Source organism: Myotis lucifugus, unplaced genomic scaffold, assembly GCF_000147115.1.
Source record: "Myotis lucifugus unplaced genomic scaffold, Myoluc2.0 scaffold_0, whole genome shotgun sequence".
Taxonomy (NCBI): domain Eukaryota; kingdom Metazoa; phylum Chordata; class Mammalia; order Chiroptera; family Vespertilionidae; genus Myotis; species Myotis lucifugus.
Window position 1 is genome coordinate 15,019,142 of NW_005871048.1, and position 21,141 is coordinate 15,040,282.

The following is a 21,141-nucleotide window of genomic DNA, read 5'->3' on the forward strand; positions in this document are numbered from 1 at the left end:
CTTTTAAAATCAATGGCATTTTAAAATTTTTTGAGTTTTGAGAACAGTTCTCAGAATATATTTTATGGGCTCATCACTGGTTTTGTGGAGTCTAAAAGCAAACCATATTCAGTTCAATGATTCAAATATTGTAGGCTTATAAATATTGTTCCTCCATAAAAAATAATTTAAAGTATATTAAGGAAAGTGGTTTGGATATATTTTTATTAATCATTCGTTTTAATGTAAAGAATTTGGGAGCCTATAAATAAATTTATAAATTGGTTAAAATCCACAGCATTTTTACTTATCGTATTGTTCAAAAACTACTTTTTTATTTCAGAGTTTCATAATTCCTCAGTTATTAGATACTCATTATTTCTTTATTCATATTTAGTTCAAGCCTTATTTTTTCTAGTTAAAAATCCATACTTTCATTTTGCTATTTTATTTGAAAATTAGCTATAATTTTATGACAAGCTACATGACACTAAAAATTAGATTTCCCTCACACTCTACCATGTCACAGTTTCCAAATAATATTTGTCTTCTTTCTACCCAGTTAGGCTCTTCTACATAATTCCACTTATGCAAGTGATTTCATTATTATTTCAATTTTCTGAGCTTAAAAATGTATTTTTTCTTTACACTTCATTCCTTCCTTTTCCTAAGAAGTCTTCTCAGATCTTCTCCACAATGTCTTAAGTTTCTCCTTTAATCTCCAATCTTCTGCTGCTCATCACAGTAAAGAGCTGGAATAGCCCATAAAACTCTGTTTATTGCTTGAATAGATATAACATTTCTTTGAACAAATATAACATTACTCTTTTGTGCAAACATCTACCATTTAATCTGATTCCATTTATTTTTAGTTGTTTTACCTTACCCATTTCTAATATGAACTCTCCACTTCAGCTCAATTTGAGATCCTCTTTATTTTCCTCTACCTTCTCGCTGCTTATATCAACCTCTCTGCTGGGAGTCAGTGCGCATGATGAGCTTGGTCTTTGCTGGGTCCCTGAGAACATGGGACCACCTCCAGGACTGTGGTTGAACTGGGCTGGTGCCTGGTTATGGGACCGCTTCTGGGTCTGCAGATCTCATACCTGTTACCAGGAGTGCAAATGGATTTGGGTCCCACTAGGTTCCTGAGCCGCCTCCTGCCAGGTCCAAGGGTAGGTTCTTTATGGGTGGGTTCTTGGGTGGACAGAGCTGCCTCTGGATTATGGAAGAGTGAGGCTGGGCCAGGTCACAGAGCTGCTTCAGTGTCCATAGTCAGTGTCCACATACCAAGAGCACCAACAGGCATGGGTGCTCCTGGGTCCTTTGGTGGATAGGGTTAGTGGTGGGACTAGACAAGCAGGGCTGGAGCTGAGTTCACAGGAGTCAGGGGTACTTCCAGGTCCACAGCTGGACTACATCACTGGCATCAGGCCTGATACCTGGGTCCAGACATGCCTTATCAAAGTGGCTCTTCTCAGTCTTGGCTTCCATTGGGGTTTCCCAACCTCCTACCTGGATCCCAAGGTTTCCCCAAAAGGCATATTTGTTCATGGGTGACTGCCAAATTATATTTCTGTGAGAGGATGAGGATGGTAGAACTTTCTATCCCACCTATTTGCTGACATCATTCTCTCTGAATAACTTCAAATATAGCAGTGTACTAGTTTTAACTAATAAAGTTTTTATGAGTGAAAATTATATTTTTAAAATATTGACCACCACCCAAAGTCAAGTCTCCTTCCATCACCATTTATCCTCCCTTTATCCTCTCTTACCTCCCCGAAACCCCTTTCCCTCTGATAATCACCATATTGTTGTCTGTCTATGAGTTTATTGTTGTTGTTGTTGTTGTTTTTGCTTAATCCCTTCACCTTTTTCACCCAGCCCTCCAATCTCCCTTCCCTCTGACAACTGTCAACCTGTTTACTGTATCTATAAGTCTGTTTTTTTAGTTTAATTTCACACATATACAGTATACAGTTGATGAATTATATAGCATTTTATACTTGAAACCTATATAATTTTATTAACCAGTGTCATCCTAATAAATTAAAATAAAAAATAAAAGAGATTTGGCCACTTAATTATAGCTTCATATTTGCAGCTTATACTTTCTCTCCTATAGTATAAGAGACAACAGAAAGAGTAGAAAGTGTCTTAAGTTTGGAGGCTGGACATATGTTTTCTTTCATTTCCAAAATGTGTACATACTAGTACTTTTTCTTCCACTTCTTCCTTCTACCTTCTAGTCTCTTTCTTTCCTATGAGCAGAGTAGAAGGTGGGGATTGGAAAGAAAATTACTTATTTGAACTGGAGAGGCTGTGCTTCAATGGGACACAATTAGACCAGCCTTCACCTGGCTCCATCATGCATCAGCTGCATGATGCTAGGAACTTTCGAACCAACTTGAAGCTCACATGTTCTCTTCTATTATTCTAAGTATAATATGGTCTACATAGCAGGATTGTAATGAGGACTAGAATAAGGGCATCTAGTAGGTATGCCCAAGTATTCTAGTTATAATAATAGTGGTGATGATTATTAGCCTGGATTATAAAATTCTAGATTGAATTAGGAAAAGTTGAGGATTGTGACTTTTCAGATTGTGACTTTTCAAGAAGGGCATTGATGAGCTCCAATATCACATGGGCTATCACCAGAATTTGGGGTGAAAGTACAATACAGAATTTCTTTGGCTTAAAAACTCCTTCATCTCCATTTCTGAACCTTTTCTTCCTCTTGCTTTCTTACCCGCTTTAGTTGTACTCACTATTATCATGGCTAATTAAGTTCATATTCCCTTTAAGACTCTATTATTTCATCCTCCAAATTTATTTATCCCTTTACTACCTAAATTAGAATTCTCTTTTCCTGAATAGTATTGCATAGCAATATACCATCAAAGTAAAGAGTAAAGTGAAACTTATTTTTTTCTGTAAGAGAATGCATATTTTAAAAGTAGAACTGCATAATTTATATAAATTGCTAATTGGTATATAAGTTTTAGAAATGTCTTAGACTTTATTTTCTCTCCTGGATTCATTACTTTCTTTCCATTATTTCAGTAGACTTATGTATCTGTTATTAAGGGGAAAAAATCGTACAGCCTACAATTAGATCAGAAATTTTCGTTTGCTTCTGACATTGTTTTCAAAGTTTTCTTCTTGGTTCAAATGCTATGTTTCATAGATTTTGGTCATTCTTATAACAGCCTATGATTTTTCTCCTGTTTTCTGATTTATTATAAAAATTCACCATGGTGGTCTAAGTATTCATATTGCCTTGAACAAATTCCTTTTTACTAGAATTCCAAAGATTTTTTTAGTACCTAGTTTCCAATTTACCTGTTTAACTCTGAAATTTATGAGGTTTGGTATTAGGTGCAGTTCATTTTTTTTCATATGGTTAGCAATTTTAAAAGAATATGCGATCTTTTAAAATTAAAGAAGTAAAAGCAGTGAAGACTGCAAAGCTCATAAAATCAGTTCATTCTTTTTCTATATTAGTATTATGAATAAAATGATTATCTTCTCAAAGAATATTTCTTTTTTTTATCTTCACCCAAGGATATTTTTCCATTGATTTTTAGAGAGAGTAGAAGAGAGAGGAAAGACAGAGAGAAATATTGATGTGAGAGAAACACATCGATTGGTTGCCTCCTGCATGAGCCCCTACCAGGGCCTGGGCCAGAGAGAAGCCTGCAACTGAGGTATGCGCCCACAATCAGAATTGAACCCGGGACCCTTCAGTCTGCAGGCCAATGCTCTATCCACTGAGCCAAACTGGCTAGGGCAGAATATTTCTTTTTAAACAGGTGAAGAAGTCATATGGATTGGATATTACAATTTAGTGTACAACCTGGTGAAAATGTCATGGGAACTTCGAGGAGATGAGGAACAGGATGGACTTAGAAACGTTATATGGCAAACATTACAGAAAACAAAGAATCATGAAAAAGATGAGCGGATCCATAATGCACTAAATATAGCTGAGGTAAGATAAACACTGGGAGTAAATGGGTATTTCTATCTAAGGAGAAAGGAATGTCCACATTCAGTGAGCATCAGTGACACAGTTGAGAACATGATTTTTAAATTTTAATGCTGAACTATTTTTAGTTAAAGATAAGAGGGTAGGCAATCTTCTGATTAAATAGCTTGAAGAGAGGAGTTGATTTTTAGGAAGAGTAATTGTGCTACTTTGGGCTTGTGCCTTTGAGAAACATTTACCATGCATTCCAATTGCAAAGGTTAACCAGGGTCTGTGCCTAATTTTCCAGCTTCCTTATTAGTAGTGAATTAATCCACTCTCAAAAGAGTCTCCATTTGGATAATAAATTATTTAGTTTTCTTATTTATATGTATGTATTTTTTCTTTCCAGCATTAGACAATATAAATTGCAAATCTGGACTCACTAACAATAAGTTAATTTTCTTTAAAGTTAAAAATGTATTGTACAAGTTCTTGTTTTTTTCTAGTTCTATTTGAATGACATCAAAGAAAATCATTATGAAATGAGATATCTATTTTTCATAAAATACAAATATTATTTTCTAGTGATGCTTTATTCATATGGTAGCCTATATTTCAAAACTATGCCAAACAATATTTTTCTTCTCTGTGTCTTATTTTGAGCCAGGGTAATTTGTTTGTTATCTTTACACACACTTTTCTCCCCAATATCACTAAATATTTCTGGTTCTTTCTAGCTTTCACAGATGCAATTAATCTAATGCTCTTAATGCTCTGTTTTCTAATAATAATTATGGGTATGAATTAATGTTGAATGAGAAGAACAAATAAGAAATCCACTCTGCCTATTGATCATCAAAGCATATGGATGGGTTGTTGGCTATACAGAGTAGCTACATTCTAGATTCTTAGCAGAAAACAAAATATTCAACTCTGATTTTTAATCATAAATCTGATTTGGAATATGGAAGACTGTGGGGACCCTGTTTAGAGTGCACCAGATGGTCAAGGCCACTCTAAGCCTGAGACTCATAATCAGAATGCTCAAGGCTAAGATACCATACACAGATCCAAGGACTATGTGCAGGTGTACAGCGATCTCTTCTGTAGCCAAAATGAATGATGTTACTATTGGCATGTGGCCTTCTCTGTCTAAGGAGTATAATACCTGTCATTGACCAGCCAAAGGGAGGAGAAGAGAGCTCAGATGAAGCTGGAGAGCTGGAGCTAGGAGAGAAGCTCAGAGGTAGTTACTATGTGAGGCTACAGAGAGCAGCCAGTGTGCTGGGCACGAGAGACAGGAGAAGCTGCTGAGCCAAAGAGGCTAGAGAAGCTGCTGAGGCAGAGAGTTTAGGTGCCACTATGATGTGAGGTGGTGAGTCTAGGGGGCAGCATGCAGCTGCTCAGATAATAGCTGTGGGTACAGAGACTAATGCTGCTTTGTGTGAAAGATGTACAATGTTAACCAGCCGGTATCTGGCCACCAGCCTGTACAGGACTTGCTGTGAAGGAGTTGTTTTGTCTGACGACTATATGGCCTCTGCAATAAAGACTCATTCTTATATACCCACAGCCTCTCATGGCTTCTCTGTCTAAGATCCAGCATCCTAGGAGTTCCAGCCCCAGGCAGGAACTTGGACTAGGTTCCCTACAGTTAGTACAGTGGGCAGGGTTTGAGCAGAGGATAAAGGAGGAACTTGGACTAGGTTCCCTACAGTTAGTACAGGGGGCAGGGTTTTAGAGGACCTGCCCTAGTGTAGTTGGGAAGTATTTAGAGGAATATATGGACTCAGAGCAACTCAGAGCAGAAGTGCTGAGCAGTGCTCTAGCTGTGCTCTGACAGACTATCCGTTTTTTCCCCTCTAGATTTTAAAATATTTTTTTTTCATGGAAAAAGATCATCAGAGAGCCTTCTACTTGAACTACATTGTTTTGGATTTCATGGACTTTCCTTTATGCAACTGTGCTTCAGCTTGTCCCTTGGTTTTGAATTGAGGAGCACAGAAAGAAATAGAAATAAAGACAGTTATTGTACCTATTACAGAGATGACCACGATATCATCCAGTATCACCTTTTTAGGATTTAGGAAATAAATCCTCCTTAGTTTCATGTACTCTTCAAACCTTATTACTGATTTTGTATAAGCGATTTGCTGGAGCTTAAAAAAATGATTCAAAGTTTTGACCAGTTTCTAACAGAAATAGAGAACGCTATGTATTCATTTCACTCAGTGTTACTGTTTTCTTTTTGCCTGTTTTTCTGTTTTCATGACATTTTCAATTATTTATATTATTTCCTGCTTTTTAAAAATCTATTTTTATATGCCACTTCACATCTCAAATGGATTATTCTGTAAGTAAATAAACCAACTCAAATTTGTCATTTCCACAATTAGGATTCTATTTATATGGATATTTCCAGGGCTAATAATTTGGTATAAGGTAGTCTTTTCTTCTTCAAAATTTTAGTAAATATCTATAGATAACTACATTTGATATTCATAAGTCAGTTAATCAGACATAGCAAATATTTTTTAGAAGCTAGATCCAAGTAAAGCTGTTGCAGCTCAGGAAGTTGAAGATGGAAATGAACACTGGTGGGTGGGCAAGGGATGGGGCACAGAGGTAGAGCCCACATTACTGGGTGAGGGACTGCTTAAGGTTGTGGAACAGGAAGAAGAGTCTAAGGAAGATTCATGGGCCTGTTCTGGCTGGAGGGCTCCACCTACTCCCTGAAGAACTGCCCTTGAGCTCCATTACTCTATCCAGTTGCAGAAATGAATTTAATGTCAGCTACATTGAGAGTGGTGATCAGTTCTTGGCTTGGTGCTTTGGGTAGCCAAGGTCAAAAGTAGGAAAAACACCCTTTACCGATTGTGTGTGTGTCTGTGCAGGGCAGGGGGCTCTGTCCCCTGAAACAATGAGCTTCCTCGGCAGACTGAGCATTTAACTAGTGATTGTCTGCAACATCCATGTGGTTTTGGCTGGGATGGGTCTAAACCTGTTGGAGAAATATCGAGCAACTAACTAGTCAGCTGGAAAGAATTAATTCCTATGTCATATCCTTGTCTCTAGGCCACAAGTCTACAAAATTGCTAAGTGGCAGAGTTTTCTGAATCCTTGCCTTTGGGTCCCTGCAATCACAGAAGCCGGTTAATATTGACTTCCATCTAATTACTTCAGTATTTCGTTGGCAGAGCTGTTCTTTTTATATTTTTAATTTTCCTAGTTACCTTATGCCCTAAGGGAATGCTAATTAATAGAAAAGTCCAGGCTTTCCCAGATTCAAGGTTACATTCTTTCTCCTCACCCCACTCCATGTGTGTTGTGAGAATTGCACAGCAGATTCATCACTCAAATTTTATGTGCCTTCGTTCCCTTAGCTGTAAAGTGGGCATAATTCTATGAACTCTATTATTCCCTTTATAGATATAGAGTAATTGATTGGCTGCCTCCTGTACACCCCCTACTGGTGATCGAGCCCACAACCCGGGCATGTGCCCTTGACTGGAATTGAACCATGACCTCCTGGTTCATAGGTCAACGTTCAACCACTGAGCAACACTGGCTGGGCTCTTACTCATTTTTTATTTTCTAGTGACCATCCCAGTGCCTGACACTTAGTAGGTATTCAGTAAGTGTTTGCCAAGACGCTTTCAATAATCACCAATGGAGCATGTGAGGAGAAAGATTAAAAGAAAAAAGTTGAGTTACCTGCATCTGATGACAAGAACTCAAGCACAGAACAGGGTGGGCTAAGTGGGGTGGCAGTGAGGGTCTACACAGTCCTGACTCCTGGGTTTCTTCTTTCAAACCCTAGTAAATTCAGTCAACTGTAACATGAGGTATAGTATGAGCTTTGGGTTATAAAGACTGAGTTTAAATTTCAGATTCTTTTAAGCACTTTAATAAGGAAGTAAAATATTCTCTGTGTGTCTGTACATGTGTGTGTGTGATTATTTATATACTCTTTCTCCTCTACAACTGTGAATTCTGTTGTATCTCACACATATTGGTTGAATGAATAAATAAATACATTATAAGTTCATTTTATAACCATTGGTAAGGTGTGCATCTATCTCGTAGATAGTCTCTCTCTGTCTTTTCATGTATAAAATGGGGTGGTAATTCCTTAGCCAAATTCCTAAGAGCAATTCTTGATTCTCCTCTCTCATAGCTCATAGTCAACCTATGAACAAGCTCTAAAAATCCCAGCTCCAATTTCATCTCCATCCCTCCATCTTCACTATCATCATATCCCAGCTGAGTCTTTTCATCCTCTGGACAGCTGCGAAGCTTCCTAATTCATTTTCTTACTTCCATTCTTGCTTATTATATCTATTCACTGAAGAGCAGCAAGATTGATTCTGTAAAATATAAATCAAAATATAGCACTATCTTGCTTACAACCCTCTAATGCTCTAGCATTGAACTTGGAATGGAATAAAAATTCCTGATCTTGGTTTACTCAGCTCCTACTAATACCTTCAGCCTTGTCTCCTCTCATTCTCAACTCCCTAGCCACACTGGCTTTTTTTCCTGTTTTTTGAACCCACCATGCTTATACTCAACTTAAGACCTTTGTCCTAGACGTGACCTCTGACTGGAATGTCCTGATTTTCACATGGTTGTCTCTTGTCATTCAGATTTCGCCCTGAATGGCACATCAGAGACACCTTCCACAGTAACCTGATCTAAAGCAACACGTTCTATCTTTATCACACATTTTAGTGATCTTCAGAGATCTGTTCATAGCCTTGTATTTTTATTTTATTTATTTATTCTCTGTTGTCTTTCTCTCTTGCCAGAATGTAATTTCATGGATTAAAAAGTAGCTTGTGTAATTTATGGTGATGTCCACAGTATTTAAATCAGTTCTAATGATCCAGCAACCTGTCGTAAATAAATAGAAAAGTACCTACATCATAGTGCAGTTTTGACAATTCAATGAGATAATTTATGTAAAGCACTTAGCCCAGTGTCTGACACATAAATAACATGCCATAATGTAGTTTTTCTAATCATTCATTACCTTGCTTTAAATAAAAATTCCCACTTTTGAGTTTCTGTTTTCACATCAGTTCTATCAAACCTAATGGGAGCTAGGATGTGGGGGTCCTCCAAGCAGAACTGACTTGTTTCTGCTTTTGATGTTTGGGGGATGGTACTGACCAAAGTTGTTACCTATGAAGGAAGGGAACAGAAGGATATGAGTCAAGATTATGCTCAGCTACAGTCACAAAAACAAGGAAAAGCAGTGACTTAAGCAGGTAAGGGGTATTTATTGCTCACATAGCAAGACCTAAAGAGGGTACCTATTGAATATTTGGCTGAGTACTGATTAGCCCCCACATGTGAGGAAACTAGCTGGTGTGAGGGAAGGAATCACCCAAAGGATTAGAGGTATCAGTGCTTCTTGCTCACATGGGGCTGGGAATAGTGCCTGTTCACACCAGCCAAATAAGAGAACCTCTGATTTATGAGGCATTGGGGTGAGTACACAAGAGGATCTTGCCTCATAACTGGGAGTAATTAACCTAAGACTGAGAATTGCCTTGTTCTGCCTAACAAATAATAAAAGCAAGATCTGAAAAGCTAAAACCTTCCCAAGGAATTGAACTGTGTCTCATAGCAAAGCTCAAGAATATCTATAGAAATACAGAGACATTCAACACCCAACAAGCCATAATTCACAATGTCTAGCATCCAACTGAAAATTAATAGGCAGGACAATATGACTGATAATGAAGAGAATAATTGATTAATCAGAATTGACCCAGAATGGACACAGATATTGCAGTTATCATACAAGGAGATTAAAATAGTTATAACTATATTCAAAATATTCAAAATTTAGGTAGACATTTTAAAAAACATAGATGGGATTAACAGATTAGATGTGGCAGAAGAAGTGATTAGTGGACTTCAAGACATAGCAACAGAAACCATTCAAAATAAAAGTATGAAAATTTTAAAATATTAACAGAGCATTAATGAGTTGTGGGATGAATTCAGTCAGATGTATGTGCAATTAGATTTCCCAAAGAGGGAGCAGAAAAATATTTGAACAAGGTTTTCAGAGCCAAGATTTCAGAGCTAGTTTTCATAGGAAAATGTACTGGAAACAAATTAGAATAATTATGGGTAGGAGACTTGCTTCAATCATTTACATCTATCTGCCAACAAGTATATATTTTATAAATCAATGAGCCCACATAGAGTCAAGAGCAGGGCAGAGAAGCACAGCACCCAGATGATGCTGACTTTTCAGGGAGAGCTTGTTTATATCTGCCCTCACCAAATGGTACACCTTCCTCTTGACCATCTCATTCTGCAGAAATAGGACATTTCCATGTAGTGCTTGGGCCACTGGTTTGATCCTTTCTTCACTTGTCTTTATGATTCTCTGTTAGTTATAGTACAAAACACAGACAATTCAACCTTTCTGTATTCTCTCTTGGTTTTCTGCTATAATACCAGCTGCCCATATCAGATATCCGTGTAAGGCAGTGATGGCGAACCTTTTGAGCTCGGCGTGTCAGCATCTTGAAAAACCCTAACTTAACCCTGGTGACGTGTCACATATAGAAATTTTTTGATATTTGCAACCATAGTAAAACAAAGATTTATTTTTTTGATATTTATTTTATATGTTTAAATGCCATTTAACAAAGAAAAATCAACCCAAAAAATGAGTTTGCGTGTCACCTCTGACACGCGTGTCATAGGTTCGCCATCACTAGTGTAAGAGATACCCTAGTTTTACAATGACTTTTGCTTCTCTAAGGCTGTTCTGTTGTTGAGAATAGGCTGGGCTTTGCTGTAATAAACAAAGCCGTAAATTCTAAAGGATCAACACATAAAAACTGATTTATTGTTCACCCCAAATCCACTGCAGGTCAATCAGCTCACTGGGGTCGTTTCTTCCAGTGTCACTCAGGGATCCTGTCTGCTTCCTTTTTGGAGCCATTTCAATAGGTACATTTAGAGTTGCCACTTGCAGGGGAAGAGAGAGATGAAGAGTTTGGCAGAGACTGTTACTGCCTCAGCTTGGAAGTGACATATGTAACTTTACTCTTAGTCTATTGACCAGCACTGGCCACTGCAGGGGGCTGGAAATGTTGACTTTTATGTTCCAGGTGGGGCTGGGGGTGGGGTGAGTGGTGGGAGGGAGAACTAGATATAGATGACACTACAGTTTCAAACAGAGCAGCATTTCCTAAATGATGTACATGGAATACAGGTATTTTAGATGTCAATAACTTAGAATTCTAATTTTCAAAAGAGTATGTAATATAGCAGGTGCTTGTGACCACCATGCCACACCTCTTTCATCATCATGATTTCAGCACCATGGTGCTAGATGGCTCCATATTCCATTGCCAGTATCCCATATTGAGTCACGGAATCTCTCCAGTCTGCTTTTCCAAAGCTGGAGAAGGTTTATCAACTGATGAACTCAATAGTAGACAAAGGTTAAAGTCCCTTAGAGCAACTCCCAAACAATAAGGGATTGAGTCAGTGGATGAATGCCGAATCTTTTCTATCCTCAAGCACTCTACATGTTTTTTTAGAGAGTTCTTGGCAAAACTAAATCCCGATTGTTTATAGTGGTAATAAGTTCATTAATACCTCTTGATTGTCTTTCTTTCCTAACTTGCCTCACTTTTCCCATCCCCTCACTTTTGTTTTCTGAAATTGTCTCTCAACAAACTAACTGTACTCAAGTCCTTATCTTAGGTCACCTTTGAGAGAAAAACTAAAATATATGATAAAATAAATTTGGAAAATCTTCATTTAACTATAGTTAAACATGTTTTCTTTGTTATAGGAATTTAAGAGTTTTAATATGCTAATGTTGATCATGGCTCTTCAAGAGGGGATAAAGAAATTCGGGCTTCCCAAACTTGAACTGTAAACTTTTATCCCAAGGCAACTTGCAGAACTAGCACTCCCTAAACAAATGTTAGGGATGCTCTCATGTTAGGGTTGCTTGATCTAAAGTTTTTGCAACTTCTCTTACTTAAAAAAAAAAACACCCACACGATATTTTATTGATTTTTAGCACGAAAGGGAGGGGAGAGAGAGAGAGAGAGAGAGAGAGAGAGAGAGAGAGAGAGAGACCTTGATGTGGGAGTGAAACATCGATCACCTGCTTCCTGCACACTCCCAACCAGGGATTGAACCCGCAACAGGGGCATGTGCCCTGACAGGGAACTGAACCATCATCCTTTAGGTGCATGGGATGATTCCCAACCAACTGAGCCACAACAGCCAGGGACAACTTCTCTTATATTTGAATAAGAAAAATATATATTTAAAATATTAAAGGTGCTTAAGAGTAGATAAGGGAGTGAAAAGGATTTTAAAATGTATCAAAATACAAGTACCTCATTTTGTACCACTATCAAGAAAAAAATGGCTACAGTGCTGGTACTTAACCCCAAGAAGATGTCCAGTGGCAGGTCCGAAGAGGAGAAATTAAATGGCTAGACAGTCCATGGAAAACTTCCTGCAACTTCCATTGGAAGATAGAACAATGTGCTCCTTAGTTGAAAACAGTAAACTCCTCTCACCGTACCACCCACCTCTCCCCTCTAATTACTGTGCTGGATGGTGAAATTAAACCCAGCAGGTAGGCAGCTCCTATACAGATTTCTGGAGCTATCTCATGCTCTGGTTAATTGTGTCAGCCTGCAGAGGCTGATTAGCATAATTAATCTTATCTTGTGATTACCCTGAGGAGGAAGTTCTGAATGCCCAGGTGGGATGTGGTGAATGAGTGACTGTGTCTATCTCCAAGTGACAAAGAAGCACAGGATGGAGAAGTTTGAGAACCAGAGCTAGAGTCACTTGGGGGAGCTTGGAACTAGGGATAGGAGAAAAGAACAGAGGAGGGGCAATTTGCACAGGTCAAGGCTCATGGGCCAGGATATGCCCACACATCTGTATACAGCTGTGGAGTTCCATATCTCCTTTCTTTGCTAGAAGCTCCCTGAGAACCAGGTCTTTGTCTTCTATATTTCTCTCATCACTTACTTCAGTGATGGACCTCCTGTTAGTTTTGGGCAGAGTAAGATATCTATAATAATAAAAGGGTAATATGCCAATTAGACCAGACAGCCAAACAACCTTCTAGATGTCCTTCCGGATGAAGCCAGGGCTGTGAGAGCCGGGGCTGTGAGGGCCGAGGCAAGCCACCACAGCTTCAAGAGCCGTGGGTGCGAGGGTCGAGCCCCTTGCACGAATTTAGTGCATTGAGCCTCTAGTTTAAGATAAGATGGGAAAAGCAAATAGAAGAGAAGAATAGGATGGAATCAGATGGAGAAATGAAAGTACTATATTAGAAAAGATGGAGGAAGGTAGATGGTTAGGGAGACAGATGGTTAAGTAGATGGAAAGATGGACTGGTGTGTGGCACCAACCATGTGCCAGGCTCTGTGCTATGAAATGGCTCCCAAATGCTTTATATAGAGCATCTTGTTCAATCATCACAACCCACGACACCCACTGGCTCTCAACTTAAAGGTGCATAAGAATCACTAATAATACTTGTTAAAATGAAAATTGCATGTAAAGAGATTTTAGTTATATAATCTTCTCATAGGAGCTAGGAAGTTACATCATTGATAAATAGCCAGGTGGTTTCCATGCAGTTGGTTCTAGGACCTCACCTTGAGAAATGCCATTTACTGAATAAATGAATGAATGGATGGTTGGATGAATAAATAAACATACCCTTTGAGGCAGTTATTCTAGGAATCATTTGGAAAGGTAGAGACTGAGGAGCAGAGCAAGTGAGTACTTGTTCATGTCTCACTGTTAGTAATTGAGGGCATTTGTATCTGCCCTCCCTACTGTAGGACACATTTAGAGAAGGTTATATAAGAGACTGTTTTTGCTCTTCAATGCATTTTCTTAGAGTAGTAAAGGGCAGAGGCTCAAGGTGGATGTATCCGATTTGAAGAATTTCTACCCTTATTCATTCAACCAATATTTTAAGCACACACTCCATGCCAGGCATGGAGGTTATACTAATGAACAAAAACAACAACAAAAGGACAGCCTTTTTGGATTTTAAAGTCTAGAACAGATAGACATTAATAATCTCACAAATACAACCTTATAAACTGCTCCAAATATTTTTTTAAATGCCCTGTTTATGGTGTTAACAGAAGCTAAGAGTCAGGGAAGGGTTCTTATTTGCGTTGTTGTGTTAAGTATGAGTCTGAATTAACCAAATGAACAGAGTAGGAAGAAGAATACTCCTGGCAGTGGAAAAGCATATGCAGAACTCTGGGGGTTGAGGGAGCAAAGAACTTGAAAAACTATGAATGCTATGAATCAGGCTGGAGTATCCATAGAGCTGCATTTGGGGGGGAACCAGAACATGGACAAGGCACATCTTCAGCTAAGAAAGATGGAGCTCCAACCATGGTTTGGAGAAAGGCAAAACTATTTGGAGGAAGTGTTATATGCAGGAGAAATGAAATCAGAGAAGGAAACTCTCAGAGGTGAGAAGCTGTTCTGAAACATGAGGAGGCCTAAGGAGAAAGATTTTGAAGATTAGCTTGTAAATGAAGTGAGGGTATTAGAGACCTGCTTTCTTTGATGCCAGCTACAAAATCCAGGAGCTTAATGGGGTCCTGTGGGACCCTGTGGGATTAAACAAGCCTGCTTTTTCTCCTCCACCCCAGAGCCTGAAGGCCACATTGACTAATTCGTCAACACATGACTACTTCTATGGTGATGAAGACAATGACTAGCTCTGTTCCCATTTTCATGACTTTTATGGAGAAGTGGGAGAGACTCTCAATTAAATAATCACAAATGTGATCAGTGTGATGAATAAATGGTACAGGTAGCTATGTTTCTGATAGTCTGAGAAGTCAGTGGTTGGTGGTGGTTGCCTTGGGGACATTTAAAATAAGACCTAAAGAATGAGAGAGGATTAGGTGGGTGAACAGTGGCTGGTAGGGTGATCTAGGACAATTGAATGTGGGAAATACATAAATGCACAGACCTTGTGATGGGAGGAACTATAAAGAGTATAAGGAATGGATAGAGGGTGTGTGTGTGGCTACAGAGAAGAGGTCCATTGAGAGAATAAACCAAACAGATCACCAAGGTTTGGACTATGTGGAGTTTTCAGCCATGGTCCAGTGAGTCACTTTCTCCCAAGGGAAACAGGTGAATACAGAGAGATTTACACCAGACAATGCCAACAGCTGAACATTTTAATTCTCTAGGGTGCTATATCTCAGAAGAGCATAGGACAGGAATTCTTGTTCCAACCAGAGTCTGGGTCTCGCTTCGAGGGAAAGTACCCAATAGCTATGAGAAGAAAGAAAGTACACAGGTGACACACTATGTGACTCTGAGCAAGTCATGTCCCCCTCCTGAATCCCACCTCCTCCTCTAGCCACCAAGAATTTGGGCCCAACACTTCGTAAGAATTTGTTGAATCTTTGGAGATAAATAGACTCATGAGCTTTGTCTAGAGTGGAGCTATTATCTTTCCCCTTTAAAAGGTCTCTTGAAATACAAGAACATCATTTAAAAGTGAGATCTTGCTGTAGATGGATATGTCCCAGTATTAGATGAGAGGGGGAATAAAACCACATCCATTTAAAATCTGACAGAGGACCAGGGAGAATAAAACCCTCTTGTTTTAATGACAGGACTAAATTGGGTTCTGTTTCAAGTTGCCATTGAGTTTCTGAGTTCTTTAGAAGGAAGATAAAACAATCTCAAAAAGAATGATGTATATAACGGATTAATTTCCAGAGCACTCACAGATGCCATTTATGTTGCAAATCTTCCTTCCTGAATTGTTTTCAATTTTCAATTGAGGGGTTATTTTAAAGCAAATAGATGAACCTGGTGAAAGGGAGAAAGAGAGTGAGGAGAGAGTGTGGGAAAGAGGGGGAGAGGAGCAAGGTTTTTTTTGGAGAGGAGCAATGTTTTTGGAGAGGAGCAAGGTTTGTAGCCGAAACTCCATTCCTGTTATGCTTAATTTCTCTGAGGAAAATAGTCATAATTATTTCATATTTTAAAGCCTACCTTAAGGGAGTTAATAATGGTACTATAGAATAAGTTAAACAACTAAACATCACACATATGAATAAGACAAAGAAAAACAATTTCAAAAGACTGAGCACATTAAAAAAAGGAATGAGCACATTTTGTCTATAGGTTTGATGTATGAGAGCAAATATTCTGAATTTATTAAAACTATATTTTCTTTTCTGAAATAGTCTGAACACTTTCTATATCAGTTATCTTTACAGGTGTGCCTAATTTACAATAAAACATGAGCATGATAAACTCAAGATCTTTTCTTTTTGTGGCACTATCATGGCAACAGTATTACAGTAATAAAACTATAGAGTTTAGTTATTTATCCTTAAACATCCTTAGTTTTCTCTTAATAACTTACTAATTTCTAAACCCATTGAACCACCATATTATTGCTCTGTGATACCTCTTTGGGCAATACATTTTATAGTATGAACTAGCTAGCAGCTTTCTTATACAGGATAAAAACTGTCAGTCTTTAGGTGATGCCTCACTGCTCAACATGAATGGAGACTATCTAAAAAAAAATCTATACAGCAAAGGCTTGTGCCCCATATGCTGTGATCTCAAATCAAATATGTATTCGCTCTTATTTCAGTTAATGCAAATGACTGTTTATAGCACAACCTTTATTTTTTTCCTTTCCTAACACCTTGGTCCCCGAACGTCTCATCATGTAAAGTAATATTTCCTACACAGAGTGAAACAGCCTTAACTGTAAACTAATGTATAATGGGCAGGATTTATTTTTTAAGTGTTGAGTATACTTGAGTCTTTGTGAAATTAAGTAGAAATTTTCTATTTATACTTTAAAAATAAATATGCAATTTATATGAAACTATTGATTTTATGAATAAAATTTTGTAATAAATGTGTCAATTTCTCTATATCATTGGTAAACCCATTACTAACTATATTATGTGCTCCCATGTTTTGTATGTTTTTAAATTAATTATACTCTTCTATCATCTACAATTCTTGTTATATCTGTTCGTAAAATTTGATGCTTAATGGAGGCTAGAGGAAAGGTGAGATATCTAATAGCAGATTTGAAATAAAAAACAGGTCTAAATAGATTCCTAAACATGAGCCCTTCAACTGACATACTCAATATAAACCCAACTGTTGCCTGAGTATTTGGGAAAGAAATAAAAAACTGCCATATACTCACAGTGGCATAATAAACAAATGTTAATTGATGTGCTTTGTTTGAAATACTTCCAGGGAGACTTGCAATGAGCAAGGCTCTTCTGTATAAGCAATTCAGCAGCATATGTTGGCACACCTAGGAAAAGTCATCATGTATAAATGCTTTATGCCATCTGGTATATGACCTAAAATATCAAAAAGAAATATGTACAGATAAAATGAATAGGTGACTTTATTTGGAGTACTCATCAGTGAAAGCACTTTGTAGTTAACATTTCATGGTGAGATCTTTAAAATAAAATTTGTTTTCATTCTTAACAATATTTCCATACTTTGAATGTACTCTATAAAGCAGCAAAATAGAAAAAACAACACTATTAGTCTCTTTTCTCTCAGTACCTATCTCCTCCTCCACATATGCCTCCTCTTTTGACATAAATGGAAACAGTGTGGAAAGGGGGATGTATTTTTGGAACAACAAAGTCCTTTTAAATACTTAATCAACAGAACTCCAATGTAACAGATATATTATTTAAGAGAACAAAATATTTATAGAGCTTTTACAATGCACCAGGCACACTGCTAAGTATCTCTATATGTAAAACCCTAATATGCAAATAGACTGAAAGGTGCAACAACCGAACAACCAAACAACTGGTCCCTATCATGTGCGCTGACCACCAGGGGGCATGCTTTGGCAGCAGAGCACTGAACATGGTGGGTGTCAGCTGCAGCGGGATGGCGGAGCAAGTGAGCGGGGTCACCAGATCAAGGCGGGGCGCCAGTCGCTGTCATCAGGGTGAGCCTCTGGTGGTTACTGAAAATTCTTTGCTCCCACATGCCACAGTCCCACCCAGCGCTTGCACCTGCCACTGGCGCTGGCTCCACTCGTACCTGCTGTTGGTGCCAGCGCCAATCACTGCACGCCATCAGCGGGTGCGAGTGGGGCTGGCATCATCAGCAAATGGGAGTAGAAGCAGTGGTGGGAGCAGGGCAGATGGCAAATGGGACGGGGGTGGGGGGCAGGGGCATGGTGGGAGGGGCCTGGCAGGGGTGCAGAGGATGGGCCGAGATCCACCCCTGTGCCCACTGCCGCCTCATGGCCCAAAGTTCCTTTCAAGGTGTACAAATCCGTGCACTGGGCCCCTAGTTTTACATATATTGACTCATTTAACCCCCATAGCTCCCACCATCATCACCCACACAGACAGGAGGATCTGAGTCTAAACAGAATTAAAACAAGTGATGTATACATTCATGAACTTAACCCAAAGCTTTGCTCTGCCATTTCTACTGTGCCTCTTTCCAAAATTAAATATAAGTAAGAAATTAATATTTAGTGAAAAAGTATTTGCATGCCAGACACTGTGAAAAAATATATTCCATGCTTGTGTTTAATCTTAACAACAACCCAAGAATGTGCAGTATTATCACCTCATGTTAGGAATAAGGAACTGTGCTCAGAATGGTTAGATAACTTGTGCAGTATCTGACAACTGGTAAATTGGAAAATGAGATATTCCCAACTAGTCTCTTTCTTAATCTACAACATCAGTCCGTCTTAAACTTTAATGTGTGTAAAGGAATAGGGCCTGTGATTCTGTATTTATAATATGCTCCCAGGAAGTAATGACAATAATAATGGTCTAAGGAGTAGCAAGGAGTTACTCATTTTGTCCTTTGTAAGATTTTATAACTCCTGTAGGAAATAGTCTTTTGAGACTATGAGTTCCTTATATTTAAATTTTGAGGTTTAAAGAACAAAATTACCATTTTTCTCACAAAAAAACTTAAATATTCCTAGCTCTAAGGTTAGTTAAGGACAGGTAGAGACAAAAAAGAGATAGCAAGAGAGAGGTAGAATTAGCTGCAAATTGTGTTACAATGGCTTAACATCCTATTTCTTTCTTTTTATTCTCATGTCAAGGATAGTGAATTAGCTGAATTACGGTATCCTTAGAATTTCCCCTTGTGTTGACTTAACCATCTTCCTGCTAACATTCATTAATGGAAGTTTTTACCATCTTTATACCCAATACAAAGCCATGCTCCTGCATATGGTTAGAATATGTATAAGATAAATATCCAAGAATACAACTTTTCCAATTTTAATACTCAATCAGTAAAATTAACATAGATATTAAAAAATGCCATTTGTTCTTAAGAAAAATGTCAAGTTTCAACAATGCAATAAGAAAAACCCTGAATTTTAAAGCCTATATTGGCATTGCTAAAAATAAAAAAAATAGGAACCTCTGATGAAACTGTAAATGTATAAATAACATTTAAAGATAGAGTTGGTGGTAATGTTCATTAGCATGCAAACTAGTAGTAAGTTCATGAATTTGAATTCTGGTATAAGGAATGGTCATTAATATTTTGTGCACATCTACTTCCAAGGAGGTATTTAAGTTGCTGAATGTTGTAACATTAGAATAATGGCTTTAAGAGAAAAGGGAAGACTATTATACAAAAATATGACTAATAGAAATATAATCATGATCCTGTTTGACAAATATCTATCCTATATAATAAAAGGGTAATATGCAAATTGACCCTAACAGCAGAACGATTGGGAATGACTGGTCACTATGACACACACTGACCACCAGGGGGCAGACGATCAATGCAGGAGCTGCCCCCTGGTGGTCAGTGCGCTCCCAGAGGGGGAGCTCTGCTCAGCCATAAGACAGGCTGATGGCTGCCAGTACAGCAGTGGTGGTGGGAGCCTCTCCCGCCTCCTCAGCAGCGCTAAGGATGTCCGACTGCAGCTTAGGCCTGCTCCCAACTGGCAAGTGGACATCCCCCAAGGGCTCCTGGGCTGCCAGAGGGATGTCTGACTGCCAGCTTAGGCCTGATCCCCCAGGGAGCGGGCCTAAGCCAGCAGGTGGTCATCCCCCGAGGGGTCCCAGACTGCAAGAGGGCACAGGCCAGGCTGAGGGACCCCCCTGAGTGCACAAATTTTTGTGCACCGGGCCTGAAAGGCTACTATGCAAAGTGTCCCCTCAGGAGTTCAACCGGGAGAATGGGAGTTCAATTGCTTGCTATGACATGCACTGACCACCACCACCAGGGGGCAGCACAGAACATGGCAGGTGACCAGCTGCAGTGATGGGGCACTGAGGGAATGAGGGAAGGAGGAGGTGGGGAGGCGGGGAACCTGATCAGCCCTGATCGCCAGCCAGGCCTAGGGACCCTACCCATGTACGAATTTTGTGCACTGGGCCTCTAGTTCTAATATAAAAGTGACAACATAACACTGTTTCCAGCCCAGCAGAGGATGGACCAAGTCTCCCGTGGGTTGGTGGTGGAAGGAGGTGCAGGGGCTGGAGCATTAGTGCTTTGCCTTAGAGAAGCCCTGAAAGGAACTGACACCCATTGAACTTGTCACTGTCTACTAGACAGATCACCCTCTGCCATCTAAAGAACCCTTACAAAATTCTGAAAGGCAGTTATTATTAACTCCATATCACAATGAAATATAAGATGGGACTAAACCAAGCACCAAACATAAGCCTAGAGAATTTAAATTTCCCAAGTTTACATTCTTAACTAGTACATGGAAAAGCCAGACCTGATTTCAGATCTTTCTAACTACAAAGTCCATACTATTTCCTGGCTACTTTCTGTAGGAAAACAGACAAGCAAAACCTTTTAATAGATCCAGCAATGATGCATTTGACCCATATTTGAAATTATATGCCTTGGACATCAATGGGGGAGGGATTAACTGGAATTTCAACCAGGGAACCATTGTGAAAGGTGGGAATACCATCATTTTGCTTCTTGAGAAAGCTGACATCTGGATCTACAACTTATCCAATCTGGGGGAAGCAAACAAGAAGTCAAGACATAGGAAAGAGCATCATGATTCTATAAAGCAGTGTAATGCTACCCTGGAAACAATGTGTTTTATCAGAAATTGTCATCAAAAGACATTATGTTTGCTACTTCATTCA

At 38.8% G+C, this 21,141-nt stretch overlaps 1 protein-coding gene across 1 annotated transcript in view; it reads left to right on the forward strand.

Annotated features, from left to right (window-relative positions):
- TMEM232 (transmembrane protein 232) overlaps nt 1–21,141 on the forward strand; it is a gene marked incomplete at its 5' end in the record, with an annotated part of 170,514 nt that overhangs the window by 66,275 nt on the left and 83,098 nt on the right. The window contains one exon of the mRNA XM_023756316.1: nt 3,798–3,976. Coding sequence (XP_023612084.1) covers nt 3,798–3,976 — 179 coding nt within the window. The remainder of the gene's footprint in view (nt 1–3,797; nt 3,977–21,141) is intronic.